Raw genomic sequence first — 27,541 nt, forward strand, 5'->3', positions numbered from 1 at the left:
TTCTTAGAAGAAAACAGGCAAAAGCTGATTTTACATTGCACTTGGTAATGATTTCCTGGATAAGACTCCAAAGGCAGAGCTAACAAAAGAAAAACTAGATACACTGGTTCATGAAAATGTATGTGTTGTACATTAAAAGACACTATTCACAGAGTAAAAAGGTAACCCACAGGGTGGCAGAAAATATTTTCAAATCATATATCTGATAAGAGAGCAAATATCTAATATAGAGAACTCCTAAACTTTGAAACAAAACAACCTGATTCAAAAATGGGCAAAGGACTTGAATAGACATTTCTCTAAAGAAGATATAAAAACAGCCAGTAAGTATATGAAAAGATGCTTAATATCACTAGTCATTAGTAAAATGCAAATAATAACTATGAATACAATGAGATACAACCTCACACCCATTAAAATGACTACTATCAGAAAACCAGAAAGTGCAAAGTGGGAGGATATGGAGAAATTAGAACCTTAGGCACCGTGGGTGAGAATGTAAAATGGTATTGCCACTGAAAAAAAAACACTATGGAGCGTCCTCAAAACAATTAAAAATAGAATTATCATATGATCCAGCAATTCTACTGCTGGATACACGTGCAAAAGAACTGAAAGCAGGGTCTTGAAAAAATACCTGTGCCCCCATGTTCACAGCAGCATTATGCACAACAGAGAAAACACAGAGACTACCCAAGCAACGTGATATGTGAACACAACAGGATATATACACACAATTCAGCTTGAAAAGGAAGCAAATTCTGACACATGCTACAACACGGATGAACCTTATAGACGTTTATGCTAAGTGCAATAAGCCAGACACAAAAGCAAATGCTATATGAGTCCACTTACATGAGCTACTTAGAGTCCTCAAATCCTTAGGGGCAGAAAATTGGGGGTTGCCCGGCGCTGGGGGCAGGGAAGGAAATGGGGAGCTGTGTTTTAATGGGTACAAAGTTTCCATTTTACAAGATGAAAAGAATTCTGGAGATAGATGGTGGGGATAGTAGTACATTAGGAACGTATTTAGCACCTCTGAACTATACCTTTAAAAATGGTTAACGATGTAAATTTAAATTATGTATATTTTATTACAATAAAAAATATTTAAGTATGTCACTCAAAAAGGATAAAACATTAAATGCTATCTAATTTCAAGTAGGTTCATGCCTGAAATCAGATAATTTAAAAATTCTAACATTAATTTCCTCATGGATTTGGATAGATTTGCCTTGCCCCACTGTTCTCTCTTAGACAATTTACTTAGGATGATGGTTCACTCTGATTTCCAACTCCAAGTTATTTTTAGAACTGAAAACATAATTGTGAAATGTAACTATGAAAGGCCCTTTACTCTGAGGCAGTTTTTATAATGCTTCCACTTGAAGCATCCTCACTTTAATGCCAGAAAATATGTGGAAAGGACCCTCCATCCTGGAAGGACTAAAGAAGCAGAGTAACCAGAGAGGGTTTTCCAGAGCCAGGCGCTAAGCTTTCACTTAAAAATAGCCTTGCCGGGCCTGTCACTATTTCCAGAACCCCACCAATCACCCCCCAAGGACACAGCCCTGTCGCCAAAGGTCAGGGCCGCAGCGGCCATCAGTCAAGCTGTTTATCTCAACAAACACTGTGGGCAGCTTTATTTTTCCCCACACCGATTTCCCCCCATATTTCTCACTCAGAGCCTTTTCAGGCTTGGAAAAAATTACTTGGCAAAGTCCAGAGCTTATATTAAAAGAAAAAACAAAACAAAACCTTAAATAAAAAATGTCTTTTATGCTTTCACCACATTTATTGTTAGAGTATGTAACAACAAAAAGGCTATCTTTTTAAACTGCATTTAAACCAGAAAGTCAATATATACTGTTAAATAACAAATTTTTTCTGGTCATGTTAACATTAATAAGCTTAGCCACAGAATAAGGTGAAAGCAAAACACATTTTAAAATCAAATTTATGAACCAGAAAATGCAAGATTTAAGTTTCTTTGCTCCCAGTGTAACAAAATACCGATGCCTTTGACACTGGGATTGACACCTGGTGGGTATATGGGAGTTTGCTGTGTGTTTCTCTTCGAGCGTTTCTATAATTTCTCCTTCATGCTCAACTTTGCTAAAATAAGGTTAGAAAAGTGAATAATTAGCTACACTCTAAGTATCAACCTCGTAAAGTAAAGCTAGCTAAAAAATACCACCAAATAGAACATCAAGAGGAACAAACTGGCCAATGTCAAGCGGCAGTGGCATCTTCATGGGCAGCAAGGTGGGTGGGCCTTGATTTGGACCTTCGATGGTACCTGAGACCAGGTTAGTACAGAGCAAGTCACCTGACTGTCCCAGGCCCACTCGAGTTTCTGTAATTTTTTTTGCTTACTTTGGATTTAATTTGCTCTTTCACTAGTTTCCTAAAGTGGAAGTTTAAAGTGCTGATTCAGGTCTTCTTGTTTAATATGTGTATTCAATGCTATACAGTTCTGTCTAAGCACTGCTTTCACTACTTCCTCCACGTTGTGTATAAGCTGTGTTTTCATCTCTATTTAGTTCCCCCCTCCCAAATTTTTTTCACCAGTCTGTGCAACCTGTGAGATCTTAGTTCCCCAACCAGGGACTGAAACCGGGGCACGGCAGTAAAAGCACCAAGGCCTAACCACTGGACTGCCAGGGAGCTCCCTGAGTTCAAAATATTGTTAAGTTTCTCTAAAGATTTCTTTGTTGACATGTGTTATTTAGACATGTACTGTTTCATCTGCAAGTATTTGGGGATTTTCCAGCTTTCTGTTACTGACTTCTACTTTAGCCCCATTGTAGTCTCAGAGCAGACAGTCTGTTTTCTATTCTTTTAAATCTGTTAAGGTGTGTTTTTATGGCCCAGAACATGGTCCAGCTTCAGAAGAATATATGATGTACTGTTGTGGGATGAAGCAGACTCAGATGTCAGTGATACTCAGGTGACTGATGGTACTATCGAGTTCAAAGACATCCTTGCTGCTTTTCTGCCTGCTGGATCTGTCCATTTCCAATAAGTGGTATTTGAGGTCTCCAGTGACGCTAATTCATCTATTTCTCTTTGGAGTCCTATCGGTTTTTGCCTCATGTAGCTTGATGCTTTGATGTTACGTACACACACATTCATGAATGTCATGTCATCTTGGAGTACTGACCCCTTTATCATTATGCCACGTCCTTCTTTATTCCTGATCACTGTCCTTACTCAGGAGTCTTCTCTAAAATTAATACAGCTACTCCTATTTCATTAGTGCTGGCATGGCTCTCTCTATCCCTTCACTCTCCATCCATATGTCTTTATATTTAATGTGGGCTTCTTGGATGTGTATATTAATGTGTATAGTAACCTGAACAATTCACCCCAAAGATGGGCGGACTCCATATGCGGACCTCCAGAACCAATGAGTATGTTACCCAACTGATGAGGTAAAAGGGACTTTCAGATGTAGTGAAATTAAGGACCTTGAGATGGGGAGATTATCCTGAATATATCTGGCCCAGTATAATTACAGTAGTCCTCACACAGGGAGGGGGGACGGTTGAGTCATAGAGTAGATACGACAGATGCTGAGCAACAAGAGGTTGAAGTGATGTGAGGAGGCCCTGGGCCAACTGATGCCGGTGGCCTGGAGACGGGGGGGAGGCCAGTGGACAGACCGTCTTCCAGAGCCTACACAAGGAACATGGCCTGCTGACACCTTGATTTTAGGACTTCTGACCACCAAGACCATAATAGAATAGCTTTGTGGGGTTTTAAGCTACTGTTTGTGGTAACTTATTACAGCAACAATAGGAAACTAATACAACATTTTTCATCAGATTTGGAGATATTAGGAGATTATTTCTTCAAATACTTTTTTCCTACCCCATTCTCTCTTTCCTGTTCTTCTGGGACTCCCAAAGCCTGATATCCTGTGGACATCCTGTGGACATATCCTGTGGATATCCTTGATATCCTGTGGGCATCTGCAGCTCTCTTAATTTGCCTTCCACCTTTGTTCTGCTCTTTAGATTGGATGATTTCTACTGATCTTTCTCAAGTTTGACTGCCATCTCAAATCTGCTACTCAGATCAGATCAGATCAGTCGCTCAGTTGTGTCTGACTCTTTGCGACCCATGAATCACAGCACACCAGGCCTCCCTGTCCATCACCAACTCCCGGAGTTCACTCAGACTCACGTCCATGGAGTCAGTGATGCCATCCAGCCATCTCATCCTCTGTCGTCCCCTTCTCCTCCTGCCCCCAATCCCTCCCAGCATCACAGTCTTTTCCAATGAGTCAACTCTTCGCATCAGGTGGCCAAAGTACTGGAGTTTCAGCTTTAGCATCATTCCTTCCAAAGAAATCCCAGGGCTGATCTCCTTCAGAATGGACTGGTTGGATCTCCTTGCAGTCCAAGGGACTCTCAAGAGTCTTCTCCAACACCACAGTTCAAAAGCATCTGAGTCCATCTAAAGCATTCTTCATTTCAGTTATTGTGCCTTTCAGCTCCAGAGTTGGTACCTGGCTCTCTTTTATACGCTCTCTTTATTCAGATTGTGTATTTGTAGGATAAATGTCATCATGTTTCCATTTAACTCTTTAAACATGGTTTCCTTTAGTTATCTGAACATATTTATAAGAGCTGTTTTGGAGTCTCTGTCCTCTAAGTCCAACATTTGGGTCAACTCAGGGTCAGCGTCCATGGAATGCTTTTACCCCCTAAGTTCAAGTCACACTTTCTTGTTTTTTTCAATCTTATAACTTTTTTTTGAACAACTGATACTACATTGATACTACAGCTGATACTACTACATCAGTGTCATTCTGATACTATGTTGCAGCAACTCTAGATTCTGATTTTCCCTTTTGGAGACTGGTATAGTTACTGGTGTTTTTTTGTTTTTGTTTTTGTTTTTTGATTCTTTGTTTAATAACCTGCCTATTCTAAACCTATGGATTTTGTAGTTCAAACCCATGTTATTCAAGGGTCAACTGTAGTTAAATTTCCTTATCTCTTTTCATTCACCAATGAACAATGAATCAACCTTCTCTTTTTTCATTAACTGAGACCCTTCTACAACATGCAACACACCAATGAATATAACAGACATTTTTCTACAAAGTTATATTAAAAAAAAAAATTCTAAACAAACTTTTTGAAGAGTAACCATTTGAGAAACACTGTCTGAAAAAAATTACCATAATTTAAAAATTACTCATTGAGGACTTTCCTGGCGGTCCAGTGGTTGGGGCTCTGCACTTCCACCGCAGGGGTGCAAGTTCAGTCCCTGATGAGAGAAATGGAACATGGCTCAGCCAAAAAAAAAAAGAGCTGATTACAGCAAATGAATTCAAACTACTGGTAAGCAATACTCAATCACTTCAGCTGCCATCAACAGATTTGAATCTCCAGTAAGCAGTTTAGGAGCCAAGTCTCAGGTTACCCTGAACTTCAGAAGACGGGAGGGACAGCTCAGGTAGAATCTAAAAGAGAGGCCATTGAATTTCCTTAGCTTCCGAGCAGAATTTACAGTGCCATTCAGTATCACTTTCCATCCCCATATTTACAAGCTTGCGGAGCAGACAAATGGAGGGTTTATTTCTGCATAAAATCATAACATTACCTACCAAAGGTCTCATGCTTTGAGACTGGTGTTAAAGAACTGGTGTTAAAACAAGAAAGTATGCTCAAAATGGAGTCAATGATACTGAGGCCCACGTGACCAAACTTCACCTAATTAGTTTCAGCCTCTTCCAGAAATGAACTTCCCTGATGGTTCAGTGGCTAAGAGTCCGCCTGCCTGTGTAGGGGACACAGGTTTGATCCCTGGTCTGGGACGATTCCACATGCCATGGAGCAACTGAGCCCATGGGCCACGACTGCTAAGCCTGTGCTCTAGAGCCCACGAGCCCCAACTACTGCAGCCAGCGTACCACAGCTAGAGAGTAGCTCTCGCCCGCCACGACTGGAGAAAGTGCAGGCACAGAAATGGAGACCCAGTGCAGCCAAATAAATAAATAAGAAACTAAGGATGCTTTATTTTTCCTTCAGAATCATAGCACAGACGGCCACCCCAATCACCAGGTGAATTTAGGATGAAAGCACAGACAGGAAATGGTGCTGTCTCACCTTTTTACAAGGAGACAAACTATCATTAGCCTTGAGACTATGTATGCAATGGTCCGTAAATGGTAAGGCTTTGTTCTCTGTTTCCTCGTCTCATTAGCAGACTACCTATATTGCATCCCACTTTCGGTTAGTGCCTGTTCAATAACAGAATACTTCCTTCTCCACATTTGTGGACGGTATTTTCCAGGGTGGCAGGAGATCTTATTTTTATCTTTCCTCAACATAAATGTAGCTAAACTGTATTCTCATTAGACCACTTCATTGGTCCCACTTTGACAGCTCCCTCAATAAGGAAAAGGTGGGGACTTACTTCCCTGGCAGCCCAGGGGTTAGGACTTCAGGTTTCCACTGCAGGGGGTAGAGGTTCCATCCCTGGCTGGGGAGCTAAGATTCCACATGCTGTGTGACACCCCACCTGGATTACTGCAAAGCCATCTTACTCAAAACTGAACTTAAGTCCTTCCTCTGGGTTCTGATCTCAGGCACACAGGTCAGAAAACAAATCAGCCCTGAACTTCCCTCTTCTGTCTCAGCCCAGAATGAACGTATTACCATTGATCCTACCTTTTAAATAGCTCTCACACCCATGACTTCCACCTCCACCAAAGGAGGAGCTAGAGTGATCTTTCATAAATACACCTGCTGGTTCTATTCTCCTGACTGAGATTCTTCAATGGCCTCCCGCCATTCTGAGCAGAAGCCCTGGACAACTGTCACGACCTGTAAGGCCTGCAAGGTCTGACCCCTGCCTACCTGTCCAGCCCCATCTCCCTGACTCACTCCCCCTGCTTCTCTGTCCTCCAGCCCCAAGTGGGGCCTTAAACTCCAGGAGGACAGAGACCATGTCTGTTTGCTCATGCTATGTCCCTAGCACAATGCTCAGCACACAGCAGGTGGTAAATAAACACATCTGAAGAGTAATATTGATAGAACAACTGTAGCCTCTTAAATGGAAGGCAAATAAATGTACGTTTGTACCCTAGGTAGCTAACATAGGACTTGGACCATCATGAGACTAAAAAATGTTAAATAATTTTGCAAACCAGAGACAAACAGGATGAAATACAACACTGGCAATACCTGTTTATCAGTTCTGCCACACAAGTTACCGACACTGAGGTCTCTGCTCCTCCAGACACCCGTCCCCAGCCAAGGCAACCAGAGGCCTAACCATGTCTGAAGGAGGAGACCAGGAGCTGGAATAATGACACAGTCTGTGGAGTTGATTATATGAAAGTGAAAGTTGCTCAGGTGTGTCCACATCTTTGCAACCCCATGGACTATACAGTTTACTCCAAGCCAGAATCCTGGAGTGGGTAGCCTTTCCCTTCTCCAACAGATCTTTCCAACCCAGGAATCAAACCCAGGTCTCCCACATTGCAGGTGGATTCTTTACCCGCTGAGCCACAAGGGAAGCCCAAGAATACTGGAGGGAGTAGCCTATCCCTTCTCCAACGGATCTTCCCAACCCAGGAATTGAACCAGGGTCTCCTGCATTGCAGGCAGATTCTTTACCAACTGAGCTACCAGGGAAACAAATACACCCTGGGGCGCAGCATTGCTCAAATGAGCTCCAAGCTGCGTCTGCGTCTGCCTTGGAAGCACTCTCTACCGCTGGCCCATAAGGACCAGACATGGCCCCTCTGACCCTTGGGGTCTCACGTGGGTCTTCCTTCTCTTCACTCTTTGCTCAACTGAACTCCAAGTCTGTCCGTAAGGTCTCAGCTGAATACTACCTGCTCAGGAAAGCTGACCCTGTCCTTCCTCACCTCAGCTGCTGCCAGTGGCCCCATTATACATCCTCACAGCCCCCTCTACTGTCCCCACAGTGGGTACCACCACCACCGTCAGTGTTTAATTGGTCATTTTCTATTTCCGTTCTGTCTCCCATGCTAGACTCATTGCTGATGAGTTACTACTTCAACCCAAGTTGCTGTTTGAGGACAGGGGCTGTATCTGCTTTGGCCATCATTGTATCTCCAATATACAGCAACTGCTGGTACAAACCAGCTGTTCCTTAAATATGTGTGAGTGAAGGGATGAATGAAATATACAGATAAGCACTAGCTTTCGGAGTGACATGAAACTGACTCTGCCCTTACTATCTCAGGGATAAATTTCTTCCCATCCCTGAGTTCACTTCTTCCACTACAAATGAAGATAAATATTCCTACTTTACAGGATTATTGTAGGACTGAATAATCCGATAACTGCTTAGCATAGCACTAAGACTCTCGGTGACTATTAAATATTATTTTCTTAGAAAATGGAGAAAAAGAGGAGTGTATGTGGTAGGGAAGACACATTCCATGCTCTAGACTCAGGCACAACTACAGCTCCCTAATGCAAACGTATAGTTGCAAATCTGAATAAAAAACACTTTAAAAATATTTATTTATTTCTATGTGTTTGGCTGCAGCAGGTCTTCGTTGCAGCTCGCAGGACCTTCGATCTTCCACTGCTGCAAGAAGAATTCTTAGTTGCAGCGTGAGAACTTAGTTGCAGCATGTGGGATCTAGTTCCCTGCCTAGGGGTTGAACCTGGGCCCCCTGCACTGGAAGTGCAGAGTCAGCCACTGGACCACCAGGGAAGTTACAGAATAAAAAAATATTCTTAGATGATACTACAGGAATGTATCATCTAAAAGAATCATGAAACAGATCTGTCTATCTGACGAACTACAGGCCATGGGGTCTCAAAGGGTCTGACACAACCTAGCAACTAAACGGCAACAGCATAGAACCAAGCCTCTTGGAGGATGTGAGGTGATCACATATTTACTTCCTGGACTCTGGGCACAGCGTCAGGTTCTCTCAAAGCAAAGCACGTGAGGAATCCATTATTTCAGGGAAGGAAATTCCAAACCTGGGCTTCAAAACCTACAGGACCTTGGTCCAGCAGTGCTGACCTCAGTCCAGGACATGCAGTTAGAACAACAGGTTTTCGCCTTGAGGACAACTGCTCTTCCTTTCTAGTAGGAAACTCCATACCTTAATGACAAAATGGCCCTTTGGTCTAGTGTCCTCCAGCATCCCGGGGTCACCTGCTTCCCCCTTCCTGTGGCATTCCACATCCCCCAGAACTCCCCATGTAACTTTGTTTCCATCTTCGCTTAGATCTTCCTTTTTTAGACACACCATTTAACTTCCCCAAGTCTCAATTTCTTCATCTGTAAAAATGGAACTAAAAACGTACTTTCTTTTTGACTACATGGCATGGTATATGCCACACATTCAGTTCAGTTCAGTTCAGTTGCTCAATCGTGTCTGACTCTTTGCGACCCCATGAATCGCAGCACGCCAGGCCTCCCTGTCCATCACCAACTCCCGGAGTTCACTCAGACTCACGTCCATAGAGTTGGTGATGCCATCCAGCCATCTCATCCTCTGTCGTCCCCTTCTCCTCCTGCCCCCAATCCCTCCCAGCATCACAGTCTTTTCCAATGAGTCAACTCTTCGCATCAGGTGGCCAAAGTATTGGAGTTTCAGCTTTAGCATCATTCCTTCCAAAGAACACCCAGGACTGATCTCCTTTAGAATGGACTGGTTGGATCTCCTTGCAGTCCAATGGACTCTCAAGAGTCTTCTCCAACACCACAGTTCAAAAGCATCAATACTTTAGCACTCAGCTTTCTTTATGGTCCAACTCTCACATCCATACATGACCACTGGAAAAACCATAGCCTTGACTAGATGGACCTTTGTTGGCAAAGTAATGTCTCTGCTTTTGAATATGCTGTCTAGGTTGGTCATAACTTTCCTTCCAAGAAGTAAGCGTCTTTTAATTTAATGGCTGCAGTCACCATCTGCAGTGATTTTGGAGCCCCCAAAAATAAAGTCTGACACTGTTTCCACTGTTTCCCCATCTATTTCCCATGAAGTGATGGGACCAGATGCCATGATCTTAGATCCCTAATCTATCTACAACCTAGAAAAAAATCACAACAAAGATCCTTGCCAATGGTTTAAATGTTTTTTTTTTTCCCCCCAGAGTCTGTGTTTTTTACAGTAAAAAACCCCCACCCACCCTATTAATTAATGTACTGGAATAAAGATGATGCTGTTAAAGTGCTGCACTCAATATGCCAGCAAATTTGGAAAACTCAGCAGTCGCCACAGGACTGGAAAAGGTGATTTCATTCCAATCCTCAAGAAAGGCAATGCCAAAGAATGTTCAAACTACCGCACAATTGTACTCACACACCAGCAAAGTAATGCTCAAATTCTCCAAGCCAGGCTTCAACAGTACATGAACCGTGAACTTCCAGATGTTCAAGCTGGATTTAGAAAAGGCAGAGGAACCAGAAATCAAATTGCCAGCATCCACTGGATCATCAAAAAAAGCAAGAAAATTCCAGTAAAACATCTACTTCTGCTTTATTGACTACCCCAAAGCCTTTGACTGTGTGGATCACAACAAACTGTGGAAAATTCTTCAACAGATGGGAATACCAGACCACCTGACCTGCCTCCTGAGAAATCTATATACAGGTCAAGAAGCAACAGTTAGAACTGAACATGGAACAACAGACTGGTTCCAAATAGGAAAAGGAGTATGTCAAGGCTGTATACTGTCACCCTGCTTATTTAACTTATATGCAGAGTACATCATGCAAAATGCTGGGCTGGATGAAGCACAAGCTGGAATCAAGATTGCCGGGAGAAATATCAATAACCCCAGATACGCAGATGACACAACCCTTATAGCAGAAAGCAAAGAAGAACTAAAGAGCCTCTTGATGAAAGTGAAGGAGGAGAGTGAAAAAGTTGGCTTAAAACTCAACATTCAGGAAACTAAGATCAGGGCATCTGGTCCCATCGCTTCATGGGAAATAGATGGGGAAACAATGGAAACAGTGAGAGACTTTATTTTTTGGGGCTCCAAAATCACTGCAGATGGTGACTGCAGCCATGAAATTAAAAGACGCTTGCTCCCTGAAGAGAAGCTATGACCAACCTGACAGCATATTAAAAAGCAGAAACATTATTCTGCCAACAAAGGTCCATCTAGTCAAACTACGGTTTTTCCAGTAGTCATGTATGGATGTAAGAGTTGAACCATAAAGAAAGCTGAGCGCCAAAGAATTGATGCTTTTGAACTGTGGTGTTGAAAACTCTTGAGAGTCCCTTGGACTGCAAGGAGATCCAACCAGTCCACCCTAGAGGAGATCAGTCCTGAATATTCATTGGAAGGACTGATGCTGAAGCTGAAACTCTGGCCACCTGATGCGAAGAACTGACTTATTGGAAAAGACCCTGATGCTAGGAGAGATTGATGGCAGGAGGAGAAGGGGACAACAGAGGATGAGATGGTTGGATGGCATCACCCACTCGATGGACATGAGTTTGAGTAAGCTCCAAGAGTTGGTTATGGACAGAGAAGCCGGGCATGCTGCAGTCCATGGGGTTGCAAAGAATTGGACACAACTGAGCAACTGAACTGAACTAGAACAAAATATATGATCCCAAAGAATCTCCAAATGTTGCAAAGAAAAATGATTAAACTAAATGGTCCTCTAATTCCATGTATACCCATTTTTAGGATGCCTTCCTTTAAAGCAAGCCCTATTAGGATGACATATACTTCAGTTAATCTGGAAATCTCACCATGTTGCTTCAGGGCATAGCAAAATGCCACCAAGAGAATCCCAGCAAGAAGGAGCACTCAGTGTCACTGGTCACCCTTTACCAAGGCCTAATCACAACCCTACTCCTTCCTTCCATCTCACTCCCGCCCAACATAAGCCACAGGAGAAAATGGAAGCCTCATTGCCTTAAGAAAAAGTTGGGAACCTCCATCTGGCTGGTAAGATGTATTATGGCAACAATTCAGATTACCTTTAAATATAAATTCTTGAGCAAAGACCTCTTCAAAAGCAATGCCTATACTGGAATGAGTATGTTTTATATAGAAGCCTAGTCTTATTTTTTAATTATTTATTTATTTTGGGCTGTGCTGGGTCTTTGTTGCTGTGTGCAGACTTTCTCTAGTTGCCGCAAGCAGGGGTCACTCTCTAGTTGTGGTATGTGGGTTTCTCATTTTGCTGGCTTCTCCAGTTGGAGTGCACGGGCTCTAGAATTCGGGCTCAGCAGCTGTGGCGAAGGGGCTTAATTGTGGCTCATAGACTTAGATGCTCTACAGCATGTGCAATCTTCCTGGACCAGGGATTGAACCCGAGTCTCCTACATTGGCAGGTGGATTCTTAACCACTGGACCACCAGATAAGTCCAGAAGCCTAGCTTTAAAAGCCTGCTTCCCTCATTTATTGGCTGTGGGTGCTCTCAGCACCCAAAACAGTCTGGAATACAGTTATGCCACTCACTACACTCTCCTGCATTAGGAGTAAGAGATATCCACACAGTCATTCTGGTGGGCTCTCAAAAAAGTTAGTTCCCTGCCTATCCTTCTTAAGAATTAGATCATTTTTGCTGATTCTATCCCTAAATCACAGCTTCCCTGGTGGTTAGTGGTAAAGAATACGCCTGCCATGCGGGAGGCAAAATGTGTTCTATTCCTGTGTCCGTAAGAACCCCTGGAGAAGGAAATGGAAACCCATTCCAGTATTCTTGCCTGGGAAATTCCATGGACAGAGGAGCCTGGTCGGCTGCACTTCATGGGGTCACGAACAGTCGGACACAACTTAGCAATCCTTGTATCACCATGTTGAGGATCCTTTTTTCTATCTGCCACTTTTCTAACAACTGACTTTCTCTGTTTTCCCCACACACAGGTTGGAAGATGTGAAAAGCACTTCCTGGTAATTCCATTAAGAGAACCAAGTATTATTTTCACTAAACACACACATATATGAAGGTCAAAAGTTATTTCAAAAGTAACTTGTCAACTCAAACCACTACAGCAAAGCAAACTATAGGGTTCTATGGGTACCATTTGTTGAGCCTGTGCTGTGCCACATGTAGTTGGAACAATCGGCTTTCGCCTTTAGGACAACTGCCGTTCCTTCCTAGTAGGAAACTCCATGCATTACTGACAAAATGTCCCTTTGGTCCCGTGTCCTCCAGTTCTAGAGCCCAGGGTCACCAGTTTCACCCTTCCTGTGGCATTCCACTTTCCTCAGTACACCCCATTTAACTTTGTTTCCGTCCTCCCTCAGATCTAAAAACTAACTTTCTCTGTTTTCCACACACACGGGCTGGAGATATCAAAAGCACTTCCTGGATCGTGTACCATCCACGTGCAATCTCATCACGCTTCTCGACAAACTCATAGGTGGGCATTCTGCACATCAGAACACAAGTCCAAGCCGCACAACTTGCCGACGGCAGAGAAAGGGCCACAAGAGCCAGAGACGCCGTGGCCGTCCCGCGGGCGCGCAGCAGGCACCACCCCGCTCCGCCTCCGAACAAGGGTACCTGCTACCCTAACTCTGCACGGGCCGTGTGCCTCAAGCCCCGGCCATGCCTGGCGCGGAATCGGGGAAACCTGGGTAACCGGATCAGCCGCCCGCCTACACCCACTTGTGGCCAAGCCAATCGAGGCTCCCTTGCGGCTCAGTGGTAAAGAATCCGCCTGCAATGCGGAAGACTAGGTTCGATCCCTGGGTTGGGAAGATCCCTTGGAGAAGGGAAAGGCTACCCACCCCAGTATTCAGGCCTGGAGAATTCCGTGGACTGTATAGTCCATGGGGTCGCAAAGAGTCTGACTGAGCGACTTTCACTTTCACTTTCAAACCGAGGCTCAGAGAGTAGCGAAGGCGAGGCTCTGCACCAAAAAACCGCCGAGCCCGAACTCCGGCGCGGGCGCCCCTCCGGGTCTGCTCAGCCTCCACATCGCTTCGTTCCCCTCAAGAGGGCGGGACGCGCTCGAACCGGGATCTGCCGCGCGCCTCAGTTTAGAGCGGGACCCCAGTAGCCACCGAAGTTCCCCCGCTTGCAGCCCTACCTGGTTGCTGCGGAGACCATGACGCGTCAACGCCAACAGCCCGCCAGTGACGCATTTTTTCCTCGCCTTGTGGTATGGCTCTGTCCAATCACGGCCGTGAGACTGCGCGTGCGCCCCTCAGGCCACAGGGAGGCGCTGCGGGATGGGAGCGGTCTGAACATTATCCTCTGGTGTACAGGCCCTACTTCTGAACATTGTCCTCTGGTGTACAGGCCCTACTTCCATATTCCGGAGGGAAATTAAGAAAGTCACGGTGTGAGTTTCGTGCACTCTGCTGGTGTGGGGGCAAGGGAGGGAAGGGAACACAGAGTTGGGGAATGTGTGTGCTCAGTCGGCTTACTCGTGTCCGACTCTTTGCGACCCTATGGACTGTAGCGCGCCCAGGCTCCTCTGTCCTTGGGATTCTCCAGGCAAGAATACTGGAGCGGGTTGCCAGTTCCTTCTCCAGGGGATCTTCCCGACCCAGGGATGGAGTCGTCTCTCTTGCGTCTCCCGCATTGGCAGATGTATTCTTTACCACTAGCGCCACCTGGGAAGTCTTGAGAATGTATGCTGCTGCTAAGCTGCTAAGACACGTCAGTCGTGTTCGGCTCAATGCGACCCCATAGACGGCAGCCCAGCAGACTCCCGTCCCTGGGATTCTCCAGGCAAGCATACTGGAGTTGGTTACCATTTCCTTCTCCAGTGCGTGAAAGTGAAGTTACTCAGTCCTGTCCAATTCTTCGTGACCCCATGGACTGTAGCCTACCAGGCTCCTCCGTCCATGGGATTTCCCAGGCAAGAGTACTGGAGTGGGTTGCCATTGCCTTCTCCGGAGAATGTATGCTAGGTAGTATAAACCCTTAGTGATTAAAGCCGTGCCATATTGGCTGAAAGATAAATAAAAAGATCAATGGGAAAGAAGAGAGAGGCCAGAAACAAACCCTGGGGTATGTAGTCACGTGTTTTCTCACAAAAGAGTCCCAGTAATGCAGTAGGAAAGTTCTTAGCAAGAAAAAGAGCTTGATCTGTTGAATTGGTTGTCAGGGTTGGGGGATGAACCGTAACCCCTACTTCATGCAAGAAAATAAATGCAAAATGGGTTGTGTCATGGTCTGTGCAAGGGTTGGAAAATAATTTCCAGACATGAGACAGAATGAGAGTAGAATAGAGTTTATTAGAGCAGGAGACCTGTTAGAACAGTGGGCCAACATCCTGAATCTGGGAGAGAAGACCCTTTTCATGGGTTAGTAGTGCTTAGTCGCATCCAACTCTAGGGGACCCCAAGGACTGTAGCCCACTAGCCTTCTCTGTCCATGGAATTTTCCAGGCTAGAATACTGAAGTGGGGTGCCCTTTCCTCCTCCAAGGTATCTTCCCAACCCAGGGAATGAACCTGCATCTCCTGCGTCTCCTACATTGGTAGGTGGATTCTTTACCACTGAGCTTGGGAAGCCCCTTTTATGGGTTTGTAGCCAATTTTTATAGTCTCAAGAGAAAAATTCCTGCTGGAAGGGTGGCATTAGGTGATTGGTTAAGGCACTATAGGGTGAGTACCTGGGTGGGTATTTTTACCTAATATGGGGTCAGGACGGTGGCCAGTAAAGCCTAGGGGGGTTCTTGGCAACAGTTACAGTGGGACTTAGTCAGTTCTGGAGATGACCTTGGCGTGGAGCTCTGCATCTGTGGCCTTTGTACAAGACCTCGCACCTGGTACAGGGCACCACAGATTGTAGACCTAGATGTGAAAGATAAAACTGTGGATAGTAACAGCTAACTGCAGAATATAAGGAGCACAGGCCTTAGGCACATGGTCTTCAGTAGTCGAGGCACATGGACTCTGTAGTTGCAGCTCATGGGCTCTAGACCTTGGGCTCAATAGTTGTGACTCACAGGCTTAGTTGCTCCATGGCATGTGGAATTTTCCTGGATTAGGGATCAAACCCATTTCCCTGCCCACGTTGGTGGGTGGATTCTTAAGCACTGGACCAGCAGGGAAATCCAACTGGCAGGTTCTTGAGGGCAGGAACTATGTTTCTCTACCTTACCCTTTTGGGCACAAATTAAGTGTTAAAAACCTTTTCTTTTTAATGACTTTTTAAAAATTGAAGTTTGGGAGGGTAGATTTCCCATACACTCCCTGCCCCTACACATGCATTGCGTGCTCAGTGGCTCAGTCATGGTCAACTCTTTGTGACCCCGTGGACTGTAGCCCACCAGGCTTCTCTGACCATGGGATTTCCCAGGCAAGAATAATGGAGTGGGTTGCCATTTCCTCTTCCAGGGGATCTTCCCAACCCAGGGATCGAACCCGCATCTCCTCTGTCTCCTACATTGGCAGGTGGATTCTTTACCACTAAGCCACCTGGGAACCCACACATTCATTTCCTCCCCCATTATCAACATCACTCATCAGATGGTACACTTTCTACCAAGGATGAAACAACACTGACACATCATAATCACCCCAAGAGCTCACTTTACTTGAGGGTCCACTCTTGTTCTATATTCTGAGTGTTTGGACAAATGTATAATGATGTATATCCATAATTATAATATATTTTTACTGCCTTAAAATTTCTCTGTGCTCTGCCTATTTATCCTTTCTCCCCTTCCTATTAATAACCTTTTATTGAGGAAAGTTTATGATATAAAACTTTATTTTTTAATATATTTATTTGGCTGCACTGGATCTTGTGGCACACAAGATCTTCACTGCAACATGTGGATTCTTTAGTTGTAGCATGTGGGATCTCGTTCCCTGAGCAGGGATGGAACCCAGGCCCCCTGCATTGGAAGCATGGAGTCTTAGCCACTGAAACACCAGGCAAGTCCTAAGACATGAAACTTGGAAGCATCATCATAAATTTGTGGTTATGAATACTTAATTTCCCCCCCTTGTAATTCAGGTTCTCATTTATGAAGTCATAAGACTGATCTCGGAGAAGGCAATGGCACCCCACTCCAGTACTCTTGCCTGGAAAATCCCATGGATGGAGGAGCCTGGTGGGCTACAGTCCATGCTAAAGGTCTGACACAACTGAGCGACTTCACTTTCACTTTTCACTTTCATGCATTGGAGAAGGAAATGGCAACCCACTCCAGTGTTCTTGCCTGGAGAATCCCAGGGACGGGGGAGCCTGGTGGGCTGCCTTCTATGGGGTCACACAGAGTCGGACACGACTGAAGTGACTTAGCAGCAAGACTGATCTTGGGTGGCCTCAGCCTGCAAGGGCTTGGAGCGAAGCTTGAGTTCCCAACCAGAAATTGAGCTGGGTCACGTCAGTGAAAGCCCCAGATCCTAGCCACTAGACCAGTGATCAGGGACAAGTGCCCTGGCCCTTTGGTTTTGCAGAAAAGAATTTCCACAAAGACAGAAAGTAGTGAAGCAAGTAAAATGTTTACTAAGAGGAAAAAAAGTACAGTACATGTGCATAGGCAAGGGGCAGACTCAGAAAGAGGGTCCCTGAGTTGTGCCCTCTTGGCAGTTTGAATCACTTATATGGGACATTTCTTCCAGTTTTCCTTTGGCCAATAATTTTGATTTGCCTGGTTCACAGTCTGTATTTGATATATCTCAGGATCCTTCCATGTGAGCACACATATCTCTTAGCCAAAATGGATCCTTCCACAAACATATCTGGGTATTCCCTGACATTGCTCCCCCTTTGGCCTGCAGTCCGGAGGCTTTCTGCCCACTTGTGGTTGGGGAGGTCTCTGGATTTCAGAAATGAGAGATACGTGGTCTGGGCATGGCCCAGCCTCCTCCCTTAATTGTCCTGCTGTTCCTGTCTTAGAGTTTCAGTCCAGGGGGAATGAATTTCCAATTGCTTTACCCTGGGAGTTCATCTGCCTCCTGCCTCAGGACTACTAATCTACAAAGGGAATATGGACGGTAGTTAGTTATTTTGAGGTTGTAAGGCACTTTGGGGTCCAAATGTTAACTGGTGTATTACTGAATGCAGACTGAGGGTGGCAAGCCTCATAACTGAGGGACCAGAACATGCTTGCAGCCTGGAATCCTCTTAAATTCTGATTTCCTTTCCTCCCTCTGGGTTTCTGGTTCTGTGTGAAATGGATTCCGCCCTCCTGGTAATTGTTGGGGAATGGGATGTCACTGTTATTTTTCTTTTTTGTTTTGTTCTTAATTTTTTAAGTTGTATAAAGTGAAAGTGTTAGTTGCTCAGTCATGTCTGATTTTTTGCAACCCCATGGACTGTAGCCCACCAGGCTCCTCTGTCCATGCTTTTGTCCAGGCAAGAATACTGGAGTGGGTTGCCATTTCCTCCTCCAGAGGATCTTCCCAACCCAGGGATCGAACCCCCATTTCCCACATTGCAGGCAGATTCCTTATGGTCTGAGCCACCAGGATATAGACTATTTAAAATGTTGTGTTAATTACTGCTGTACTGCAAAGTGATTCAGTGATACACATACACACTTTAACATTCTGTTCCAATATGATTAGTCCCAGGATACTGAATATAGCTCCCTATGCAATACAGTTTTCTGCTATTGTTGCTCAGATGTCGCATTTTTGATTCCCACAAGTTACTCACTTTTCTTTTTCAACTGACATTGAAAGCCGGGAGATTCAAAGCCTGCCCCCCAACTAAAGAGTGAGGCCCTCCGGGCGGGCACTCGCAAGGGTTCTAGCACCAGAGACCTAAACCAGAGTGGGAGGTTGGGGAAGCACCGTAGGACTGGGCAAAGGCCCGGATCCACGGATGGCCCTCAGGAATGGCCCTTCTGTCAGGGCTCTCAACTGTCAATCAAGAAGTCTCCTTGCGACCGGGCCAATCAGGCTCCGAGGCCAGGGCTCCGAAAGCGCTGAGGGCAGTTGGCTGACCCTCCCAGCACTGGGTGCCATGATGATGCTGCTTTCTTCCTGCTCCTTCATCCCCACAAAACCCCCATCCCTCACTGTAGGGGAAAGAAACATCGCCCTTCTCAGCCGGCATCGCCGAGACCACCCGTCCCTCTAGGTCACTCTGGCCAACAGGAGACTGCACTTCCAGAATGCTTCGCAGGTAGGCGGGCCAGTAGGACGTCAGCAGCCTGCGACCACTTCCGGCGTCCCCTGCTGGCACGTCGGCTGGGGGTTGTGACAGACAGGAGGTCCCGACCCACGAGGTGGGACAATGGGTCCCTGAAACTAGGGAGGGGCCCGGCTTTTCGGGGGTCGGTGTCTCGCTCCCGTTTTCTATGGGCAAGTCTCAGGATTTGGTGCTAAAGGGGTATCCTACCCTGTAACCCACCAACAGAAGTGCCGCTACGTGCCTGCCCACCCCACTCATAATCGCCCAAACCCAGGAACCGCCCAAATCATTCACCAACAGGCAGTTGAGGTATAATCTTTCAATGGGCTGTCAGGAAATCGACAGAAAGGGCGGATGGCTCCGTTGGCGGTTATAGGGAACTGTTACCGGACCAAGATGGCGGCAGTCAGGCTCCACCTCATTTCCTGTTGTTGTTGTTCAGTTGCACAATTGTGTCCGACTCTTTGCGACCCCATGGACTGCAGCACGCCAGGCTTATCTGTCTTTCACCATCTCCCAGAACTTTCTCAAACTCACGTCCATTGAGTCTCTGATGCCATCCAACTGCGGTGACCCAAGGACGAAAGAGCAGATAAAACCAAGTAGGGTCTTGGAATGTAGGAACAGAAAAACAAGACCCTCCCCCATGTTGTAACTATTAATGGAACTGTATAATCTGTCTCTCCTCCTACCCCATAGGGAGAAGGTATTTGCCCTACTTTCCCCCCACCCAGTATACATGCCTCATCCAATCAGCAAATGACCCACAAGACCCCTATCCCACTCCTTGTACCCTGGGTATAAAGGTGGGCTAAGGACCCCTGTTCAACGTTGTTCTCCCTTGAGCTGGCCCACTGTTCTAACAGCCTCTCCCAGGCTAATAAACTTTATTTCCCTCTCATTCTGTCTCATGTCTGGAAATTCTTTTCCAACCTGCACCCAGACCACAACACCAACCATCTCATCCTCTGTCATGCCCTTCTCCTGTCTTCAATCTTTCCCAGCATCAGGGTCTTTTCTAATGAGTGGCCTCTTCACATCAGGTGGCCGAAGTATTGGAGCTTCAGTTTCACCACCAGTCTTCCCAATGAATATTCAGGACTGACTTCCTTTAGGACTGACTAGTTTTGAAACCGTTTATCTCAGAGTGGGACTTGAACCCATGTGCTGGGACACAAACCTATCCAAAACCTAGTTTGGGACCCCGAACCCAGCCAAAACTCTGCTTGGGACTTGCACCCATGGCTAGGACTTGAACCTAGCCAAAACCCACAGTACCTGGTTTCAGGGCCTAATAGTAGTCAAGGCTATGGTTTTTCCAGTGGTCATGTATGAATGTAAGAGTTGGCCTATAAAGAAAGCTAAGCGCTGAAGAATTGATGCTTTTGAACTGTGGTGTTGGAGAAGACTCTTGAGAGTCCCTTGGACTGTAAGAAGATTCAACCAGTCCATCCTAAAGGAGATCAGTCCTAGATGTTCATTGGAAGGACTGATGTTGAAGCTGAAACTCCAATACTTTGGCCACCTGATGTGAAGATTCTGGGAAAGATTGAGGACAGGAGAAGGGGATGACAGAGTATGAGATGGTCGGATGGCATCACTGACTCGATGGACATGGGTTTGGGTGGACTCTGGGAGTTTGTGATGGACAGGGAGGCCTGGCATGCTGCGGCTCATGGGGTCACAAGGAGTCAGACACGACTCAGCAACTGAACTGAACTGAATGCTCAGGTTCTTGATGTCTCATCACAGAAAGAATATAGTGAGAGACAAAGGTAAGAAGTGGATTTATTCAGATTCACGGAGAAGCACACTCAACAGACAGAGTGTGGGCCGTCACAGAGGGCTAGTGCAGCCGCCAAATATGGCATGGTTAGTTTTTATAGGCTGGGTAACTTCATATGCTAATGAGTGGGAGGATTATTCCAACTATTTTTGGGAAGACGTGGAGGTTTCCAGGATTTGGGCCACAGCCCACTCCTTGGTCTTTTGACAGTGCTTTGGAACTGTCAGGGCACCTCTGGGTGTGTCATTTGACTTGCTGATTGAAGATCAGGGTCTAATCTTGTCTGCCATCTTGGTCCCATTTGATTCTAATTGGTTTATTGGTTCTAATTTTATTTTATTGGTTCTAATTCTAATTGTGTCCTTTGGCTATGTCATTCTTTCAAAAGTTGTGCCCTGTTTCTCTCCCTCCGGTTACAGTTTGACCTCCTTGCAGTCCAAGGAATTTTTAAGTGTCTTCTCTAAACCACTGTTCAAAAGCATCTATCCTTCAGTGCTCAGCCTTCTTTATGGTCTAACTCATATCCATACATGACTACTAGAAAAACCATAGCTTTGACAATATGGACATTTCTTGGCAAAGTAATGTTTCTGCTTTTTAATATGCTGTCTAGGTTTGTCATAGCTTTTCTTCCAAGGAGCAAGCATCTCTTAATTTCATGGCTGCAGTCATCATCTGTGATTTTAGAGCCAAAGAAAATAAAGTTTGTCACTGTTTCCATTGTTCCCCCATCTATTTGCCATGAAGTGATAGGACTGGATGCCATGATCTTAATTTTTTGAATGTTGAGTTTGAAGCCAGCTTTTTCACTCTCCTCTTTCATCTTCATCAAGAGGCTCCTTAGTTCCTCTTCACTTTCTGCCATAAGGGTGGTGTCATCTGTATATCTGAGGTTATTGATATTTCTCCCCGCAATCTTGATTCCAGCTTGTGCTTCATCCAGCCCAACATTTCACATGATGTACTCTGAATATAAGTTAAATAAGCAGGGTGACAATATGCAGCCTTGACCTACTCCTTTCCCAATTTGGAACCAGTCCATCATTCCATGTCCAGTTCTGTTATTTCTTGACTTGCATACAGATTTCTCAGGCAGGTAAGGTGGTTTGGTATTCCCATTTCTTTCAGAATTTTCCACAGTTTGTTGTGATCCACACAATCAAGGCTTTGGCATAGTCAATAAAGCAGAAGTAGATTTTTTTCTGGAATTTTCTTGTTTTTTCTATGATCCAACAGATGTTGACAATTTGATTTCTGGTTCCTCTGCTTTGTAAATCCAGCTTGAATATCTGAAAGTTCTCAGTTCACATACTGTTAAAGCCTATCTTGGAGAATTCTGAGTATTACTTTGTTAGCATGTGAGAGTGCAATTGTATGGTAGTTTGAAAATTATTTGGCATGGCTTTTCTTTGGGACTGGAATGAAAACTGACCTTTTCCAGTCCTGGCCAGTGCTGAGTTTTCCAAATTTGCTTGCATATTGAGTGCAGCACTTTCACAGCATCATTTTTTAGGATATGAAAAAAGCTCACCTGGAATTCCATCACCTCCACTAACTTTGTTCATAGTGATGCTTCCTAAGGCCCACTTGACTTTACACTCCAGGATGTCTGGCTCTAGGTGGGTGATCATACCATCATAGTTATCTGAGTCTTTAAGATCTTTTTTGTATAGTTCTGTGTATTCTTGCCACCTGTTCTTAATATCTTATGCTTCTGTTAGGTCTATACTGTTTCTGTCCTTTATTGTGCCCATCTTTGTATGAAATATTCCCGTGGTATCTCTAATTTTCTTGAAGAGATCTCTAGTCTTTCCCATTCTATTGTTATCTTCTATGTATTTGCATTGATCACTGAGGGAGGCTTTCTTATTTCTCCTTGCTATTTGGAAATCTGCATTCAGATGAGTATATCTTTCTTTTTCTCCTTTGCCTTTCATTTCTCTTCTTTTCTCAGCTATTTGTAAGGCCTCCTCAGATAACCGTTTTGCCTTTTTGCATTTCTTTTTCTTGGGCATGGCTTTGATCACCACCTCCTGTACAATGTTACAAACCTCCGTCCATAGTTCTTCAGGCACTCTGTCTATCAGGTCTAGTCCCTTGAATCTATTTGTCAATTTCACTGTATAATCATTAGGGATTTGATTTAGGTCATACCTGAATGGCCTAGTGGTTTTCCATACTTTCTTCAATTTAAATCTGAATTTTGCTACAAGGAGTTCATGATCTGAGCCACAGTCAGCTCCTGGTCTTGTTCTGGATTAAAGGAGTAATTGGATTAAAGATTTACTGAGCATGGCCCTGCCCACCAGAGCAAGACTCAGTTTTCCCCACAGCCAGTCCTTCCCATCAGGAAGTTTCCATAAGCTTCTTATCCTCTTCCATCAGAAGGCAGACAGAATGAAAACCACAATCACAGAAAACTAAACAAACTAATCACATGGATCATAACCTTGTCTAACTCAATGAAACTATGAGCCATGCCTTGTAGGGCCACCCAAGACAGGTGGGTCATGGTGGGGAGTTATGACAAAATGTGGTCCACCGGAGAAGGGAATGACAAACCACTTTAGCAACCTTGCCTTGAGAACCCTGTGCTGCTGCTGCTAAGTCTCTTCAGTCGTGTCCGACTCTGTGCAGCCCCAGAAACGGCAGCCCACCAGGCTTCCCCGTCCCTGGGATTCTCCAGGCAAGAACACTGGAGTGGCTTGCCATTTCCTTCTCCAGTGCATGAAAGTGAAAAGTGAAAGTGAAGTCGCTCAGTCATTTCTGACTCCTAGCGACCCCATGGACTGCAGCCTACCAGGCTCCTCCATCCATGGGATTTTCCAAGCAAGAGTACTGGAGTGGGGTGCCATTATCTTCTCCGAGAGAACCCTGTGAACAGTATGAAAAGGCAAAAATATCTGACACTGAAAGATGACCTCCCCAGGTTGGTAGGTTTCCAATATGCTACTGGAAAAGAGTGGAGAAATAGCTTCAGAAGGAATGAAGAAGCTGAGCCAAGGTGGAAATAATGCCCAGTTGTGGATGTGTCTGGTGGTGAAAGTAAAGTCCAGTACTGTAAAGAACAATATTGCATAGGAACCTGGAATGTTAGGTCCCTGAATCAAGGTAAATTGGACGTGGTCAAACAGGAGATGGTAAGAGTGAACATCAATATTTTAGAAATTAGTGAACTAAAGTGGACCGGAATGGGCAAATTAAATTCAGATGACCATTTTATTTACTACTGTTGGCAAAAACCCCTTAGAAGAAATCCCTCATAGTTAACAAAAAGTCTGAAATGCAGTACTTGTGTGCAATCTCAAAAATGACACAATGATCTCTGTTCATTTCCAAGGCAAACCATTCAACATCACAGTAATCCAAGCCTATGCCCCAACCACTAATGCTGAAGAAGCTGATGTTGAATGGTTCTGTGATGACCTACAAGACCTTCTAGAAATAACACCAAAAAAAGATGTCCTTTTCATCATAACGGACTGGAACACAGAAGTAGGAAGTCAAGAGATATCTGGAGTAACAGGCAAGTTTGGTCTTAGAGTACAAAATGAAGCAGTACAAAGGCTAACAGAGTTTTGCCAAGAGAATGCATGGGTCATAGCAAACACCCTCTTCCAACAACACAAGAGACGACTCTACACATGGACATTACCAGATAGTCAATACCGAAATCAGATTGATTGTATTCTTTGCAGCCCAAGATGGAGAAGGTCTATACAGTCAGCCAAAACAAGACTGGGAGCTGACTATGGCTCAGATCATGAATTCCTTATTGCAAAATTCATTTCCTGTAGGCAATGACTCAACACACTTAAGTAACAAATGAGCTCGTGCAGATTACAACTCATGCACACCATGATATCACCCTTTGGAGAGCCACCACTTTTGTTCTCAGAGCTATATAAGACCAGGCTCCTCCATCCATGGCATTTTCCAGGCAAGAGTACTGGAGTGGGGTGCCATTATCTTCTTGTATACAGGAAGTCCCTGGCTGCTGTACCAGCCATCCACAAATAAAGCATATCTGAAGTCTTCTTCCAGCCTCCCAACCCACACTTTACCTACCTGAGGTTCAGTGATCAGCATGACAGTTGGTGTAGTTGGCAGGATTCCCAGCAGGTAGGAGAGCCAGAGGCTTCAATGGATGGAGGAAGCCAGTGGCCACCACTCAGCATGTGGTACCAGGTGGCCATGGTCCTCCTGGCGTGGGCCCCATTAGAAGGCTGGGAGCCAGAGGATGGGGCGCCTACTACCCTTGAAAAAGTGTTGCAGGCCGTGAGTTCCCATCTACTTGATACAGCGGCAGGTACTGCCGCTGGCACCTTGGGCTGGATATTCTTGACTGCCTTGAAGGTGAATATGGACAATGCCCTACATGATGCTGCACAGGTTTTGAGTTGCAGATACAGGCGGAAGAGCTAGAACAGTGTATACGAACTTTTGCTGGAGCAAAAGATGTGTGGCCTTGATGAACCCAGCACCTCAGGCAGCAAGGTACAGCAGAAGATGAAACATAAACAACCTTTGGCTCAAGGGGAATCATCCCAGGGGGCCCCTAATATGACTGAATTTATGACCTATCACCATTACTCAAGCAGAGTTGTTCTATTTGGGTGGAGCATTCAACAGACGCAGGGGGGACATCTAGTGTCATGGCTCCTATAATTCTGGGACACTGGGGTAGACAGTATTATCTGCACAGGGGATGAAATAGAGTGTTTGGCATCTATGACCCCTTATTGCAGCAGAGATTGAATAACACGAGGCAGCATATGCAGGGGCCTCTCAACCAAACACGCTCCCTGATGGAATGGACCAACCATCCAAACAGTTCGGACTAATGTGGGGATTCCCAGATACTGTTTAAGTAAATGGCATACATTTGCCAAATTGACTCAGGTCATAAGGGAATTAGGCATGAAACAGTCTAACCTGAACCTGAGTGTTTAACCTGAACACAAAGAGCTCGGATGATGAACAATTTACAAGTGGCATGCAAAATGCCATTTTGAACAATGCCCTGTCCACCTCTTTTGGATCCCTGACTTCAGTTCTTGTGCCCTCTGTGGAGTGCCCTCTCTGTGAAGTGGCCTCAATTATAGCAAGTCTAGGAAAGGTAGAGGGGAGAGGGAGAGTGTCAGGCAAAAGGTACCAGTGATGTGAAGACCCCTAAAGCGGCCCCATCTGGGTCATACGGATGCAAATGTGGGCCTATTTGTTTGCAGTGGGAGTTGACAGAAATAAAATTGATAAGCAGCCCAATGCTGTGCTCCTAGAATTATGGAGGCAACTGAGACCAGAACAGCAGTTCACCAAGTGTGGGACATGGCCATGCAAGAGACACGGGCAGTACAGTTAGATTACATGGCACCCAAGGACGCCTCTTTGGATGCCCGTTTCCAATTTGAATAGGGCTTAGGCCAAGGTTCTTGCCCAAAAGGAGTAAGCGGGGACTGGAGGCACCATGTAGAACTTGCAATTCACTGGTCTTAGACCAACATACAGAGAGAGTAATGGCCTTGGTTGAAACCAGTGCTGAATGTAGCCTCATCTATGGTAAATCTGGACAGTTTCCAGGCCCTAGTGCAGGACCTGATGGATATGGTGACCAGACAGTTGAGGTTAAGGCTGTGTCCTTACCTTTGGAAATTGGGGAAATTCCTGCAAGGGTATATACTGTGTATGTGTCCCTGATGCCAGGAACTGTTCTCTCCCAGGATAAGAAACTTGCCTGTGTCTGACTAAATAATTGAGTTACCTGTGTTGGTACTCTTAATGTCTTTGTCCCTTGTCCAAAGGTGTGTCATGGCAATCCAGTCATAGATTGGACCCACACTTAGGCAGAAGTACAAAATCTGTCAGCTTGTTGGGGCCACCATGGGATTTTCCAGGCAGATCCAACCCATGACACTGGCAAATTGGGCTTGGAAGTTAACCTTCTTTCGACCAGACTCAATGACAGCTGAGTGGAATGGCACAAGGTGCTCTTCCGTGCAGGATGTGAAGAAGCGGCAGAATATATCCCACCCCGGGGGATCATGTGACGTGGGGCGGGTTCTCCTGGCTACCTGCTGTAAGTGTTGAAGTACCGACCATAGTCTCCTTTGTGTGGAAAAGAGAGACAGGTTGGCCCAGCAGGTTGGACCTCCCCTAACCCTCTGTGTTAACATCAGCATTGTCCAAGGGCATCATTCGGATAATAGTGTTGTTCCTGTTCCCCATGGGACCTTGTGGATATGTGAGCCATAAGGATGACCATACTTGCCTAGGAACTAAACAGGGTGATGTACATGAGGCCGGCTGTACCTGCCTTCCTTGGTATATACAACCTTTCCACACCACACCGCCAACTGGGACACGGTCTATACATGATTTAGGGTGAAATGGACACCATGGTGGTATTACCCACTGGCCTTATTTGTACACCAAGGAGTGGCCATAGTATATTGCACATTGCCTGTGCTTTGAATTACATGCATCAAGCACTAACACTGTCAGATGAAGAAGTATATCAAATGAGGAAAATGGTTTTACAGAACTAAATGGCCCTAGATTTTCTAACAGTCGCTCAAGGCAGCATATGTGCACTGTTGGTGCTGAGTGTTGTGTGTATATGCCAGGTAACTGTAAGAACGTGAAAATGGGCCTGCAAGGTATGACGCAGGAAATGGAGAAAGTACAGCAGCTCCCTGGAGGCGCCCTGCAGGAGCT

The 27,541-nt window shown here is 45.2% G+C and overlaps 1 protein-coding gene and 1 long non-coding RNA gene across 21 annotated transcripts in view; one reads left to right on the forward strand and one right to left on the reverse strand.

The window, feature by feature from the left end:
- The window catches only part of DHRS7B (dehydrogenase/reductase 7B), a 47,163-nt gene extending 33,097 nt beyond the window's left edge, over positions 1 to 14,066 (reverse strand). For 11 of the 19 annotated variants that reach the window (XM_086358311.1, XM_086358315.1, XM_086358299.1 and 8 more), the window contains exon 1: positions 14,025 to 14,066. In XM_086358311.1, the coding sequence (XP_086214437.1) occupies positions 14,025 to 14,044 (20 nt within the window). In that variant the 5' untranslated portion in view covers positions 14,045 to 14,066. Of the gene's footprint in view, positions 1 to 10,321; positions 10,399 to 13,722 lie in introns of all 19 variants that reach the window. The other 8 variants (XM_086358313.1, XM_086358317.1, XM_086358301.1 and 5 more) reach the window with 5 other exon arrangements.
- A 32-nt stretch (positions 14,067 to 14,098) lies between these two features.
- LOC147351895 (uncharacterized) lies at positions 14,099 to 24,864 on the forward strand. Of its 2 annotated transcripts, XR_015147741.1 has the most exons (3): positions 14,099 to 14,279; positions 18,932 to 19,032; positions 24,168 to 24,864. It is a non-coding gene; the product is annotated as an uncharacterized LOC147351895 (long non-coding RNA). The 2 variants fall into 2 exon arrangements; XR_015147740.1 differs by lacking the exon at positions 14,099 to 14,279 and having other exon boundaries at positions 18,663 to 19,032.
- The last annotated feature ends 2,677 nt before the right edge of the window (positions 24,865 to 27,541 follow it).

This window comes from Bos grunniens, chromosome 19, assembly GCF_055505025.1.
Source record: "Bos grunniens cultivar Pamir isolate PY7600 chromosome 19, Bosgru_T2T1.0, whole genome shotgun sequence".
In the NCBI taxonomy this organism is placed as follows: domain Eukaryota; kingdom Metazoa; phylum Chordata; class Mammalia; order Artiodactyla; family Bovidae; genus Bos; species Bos grunniens.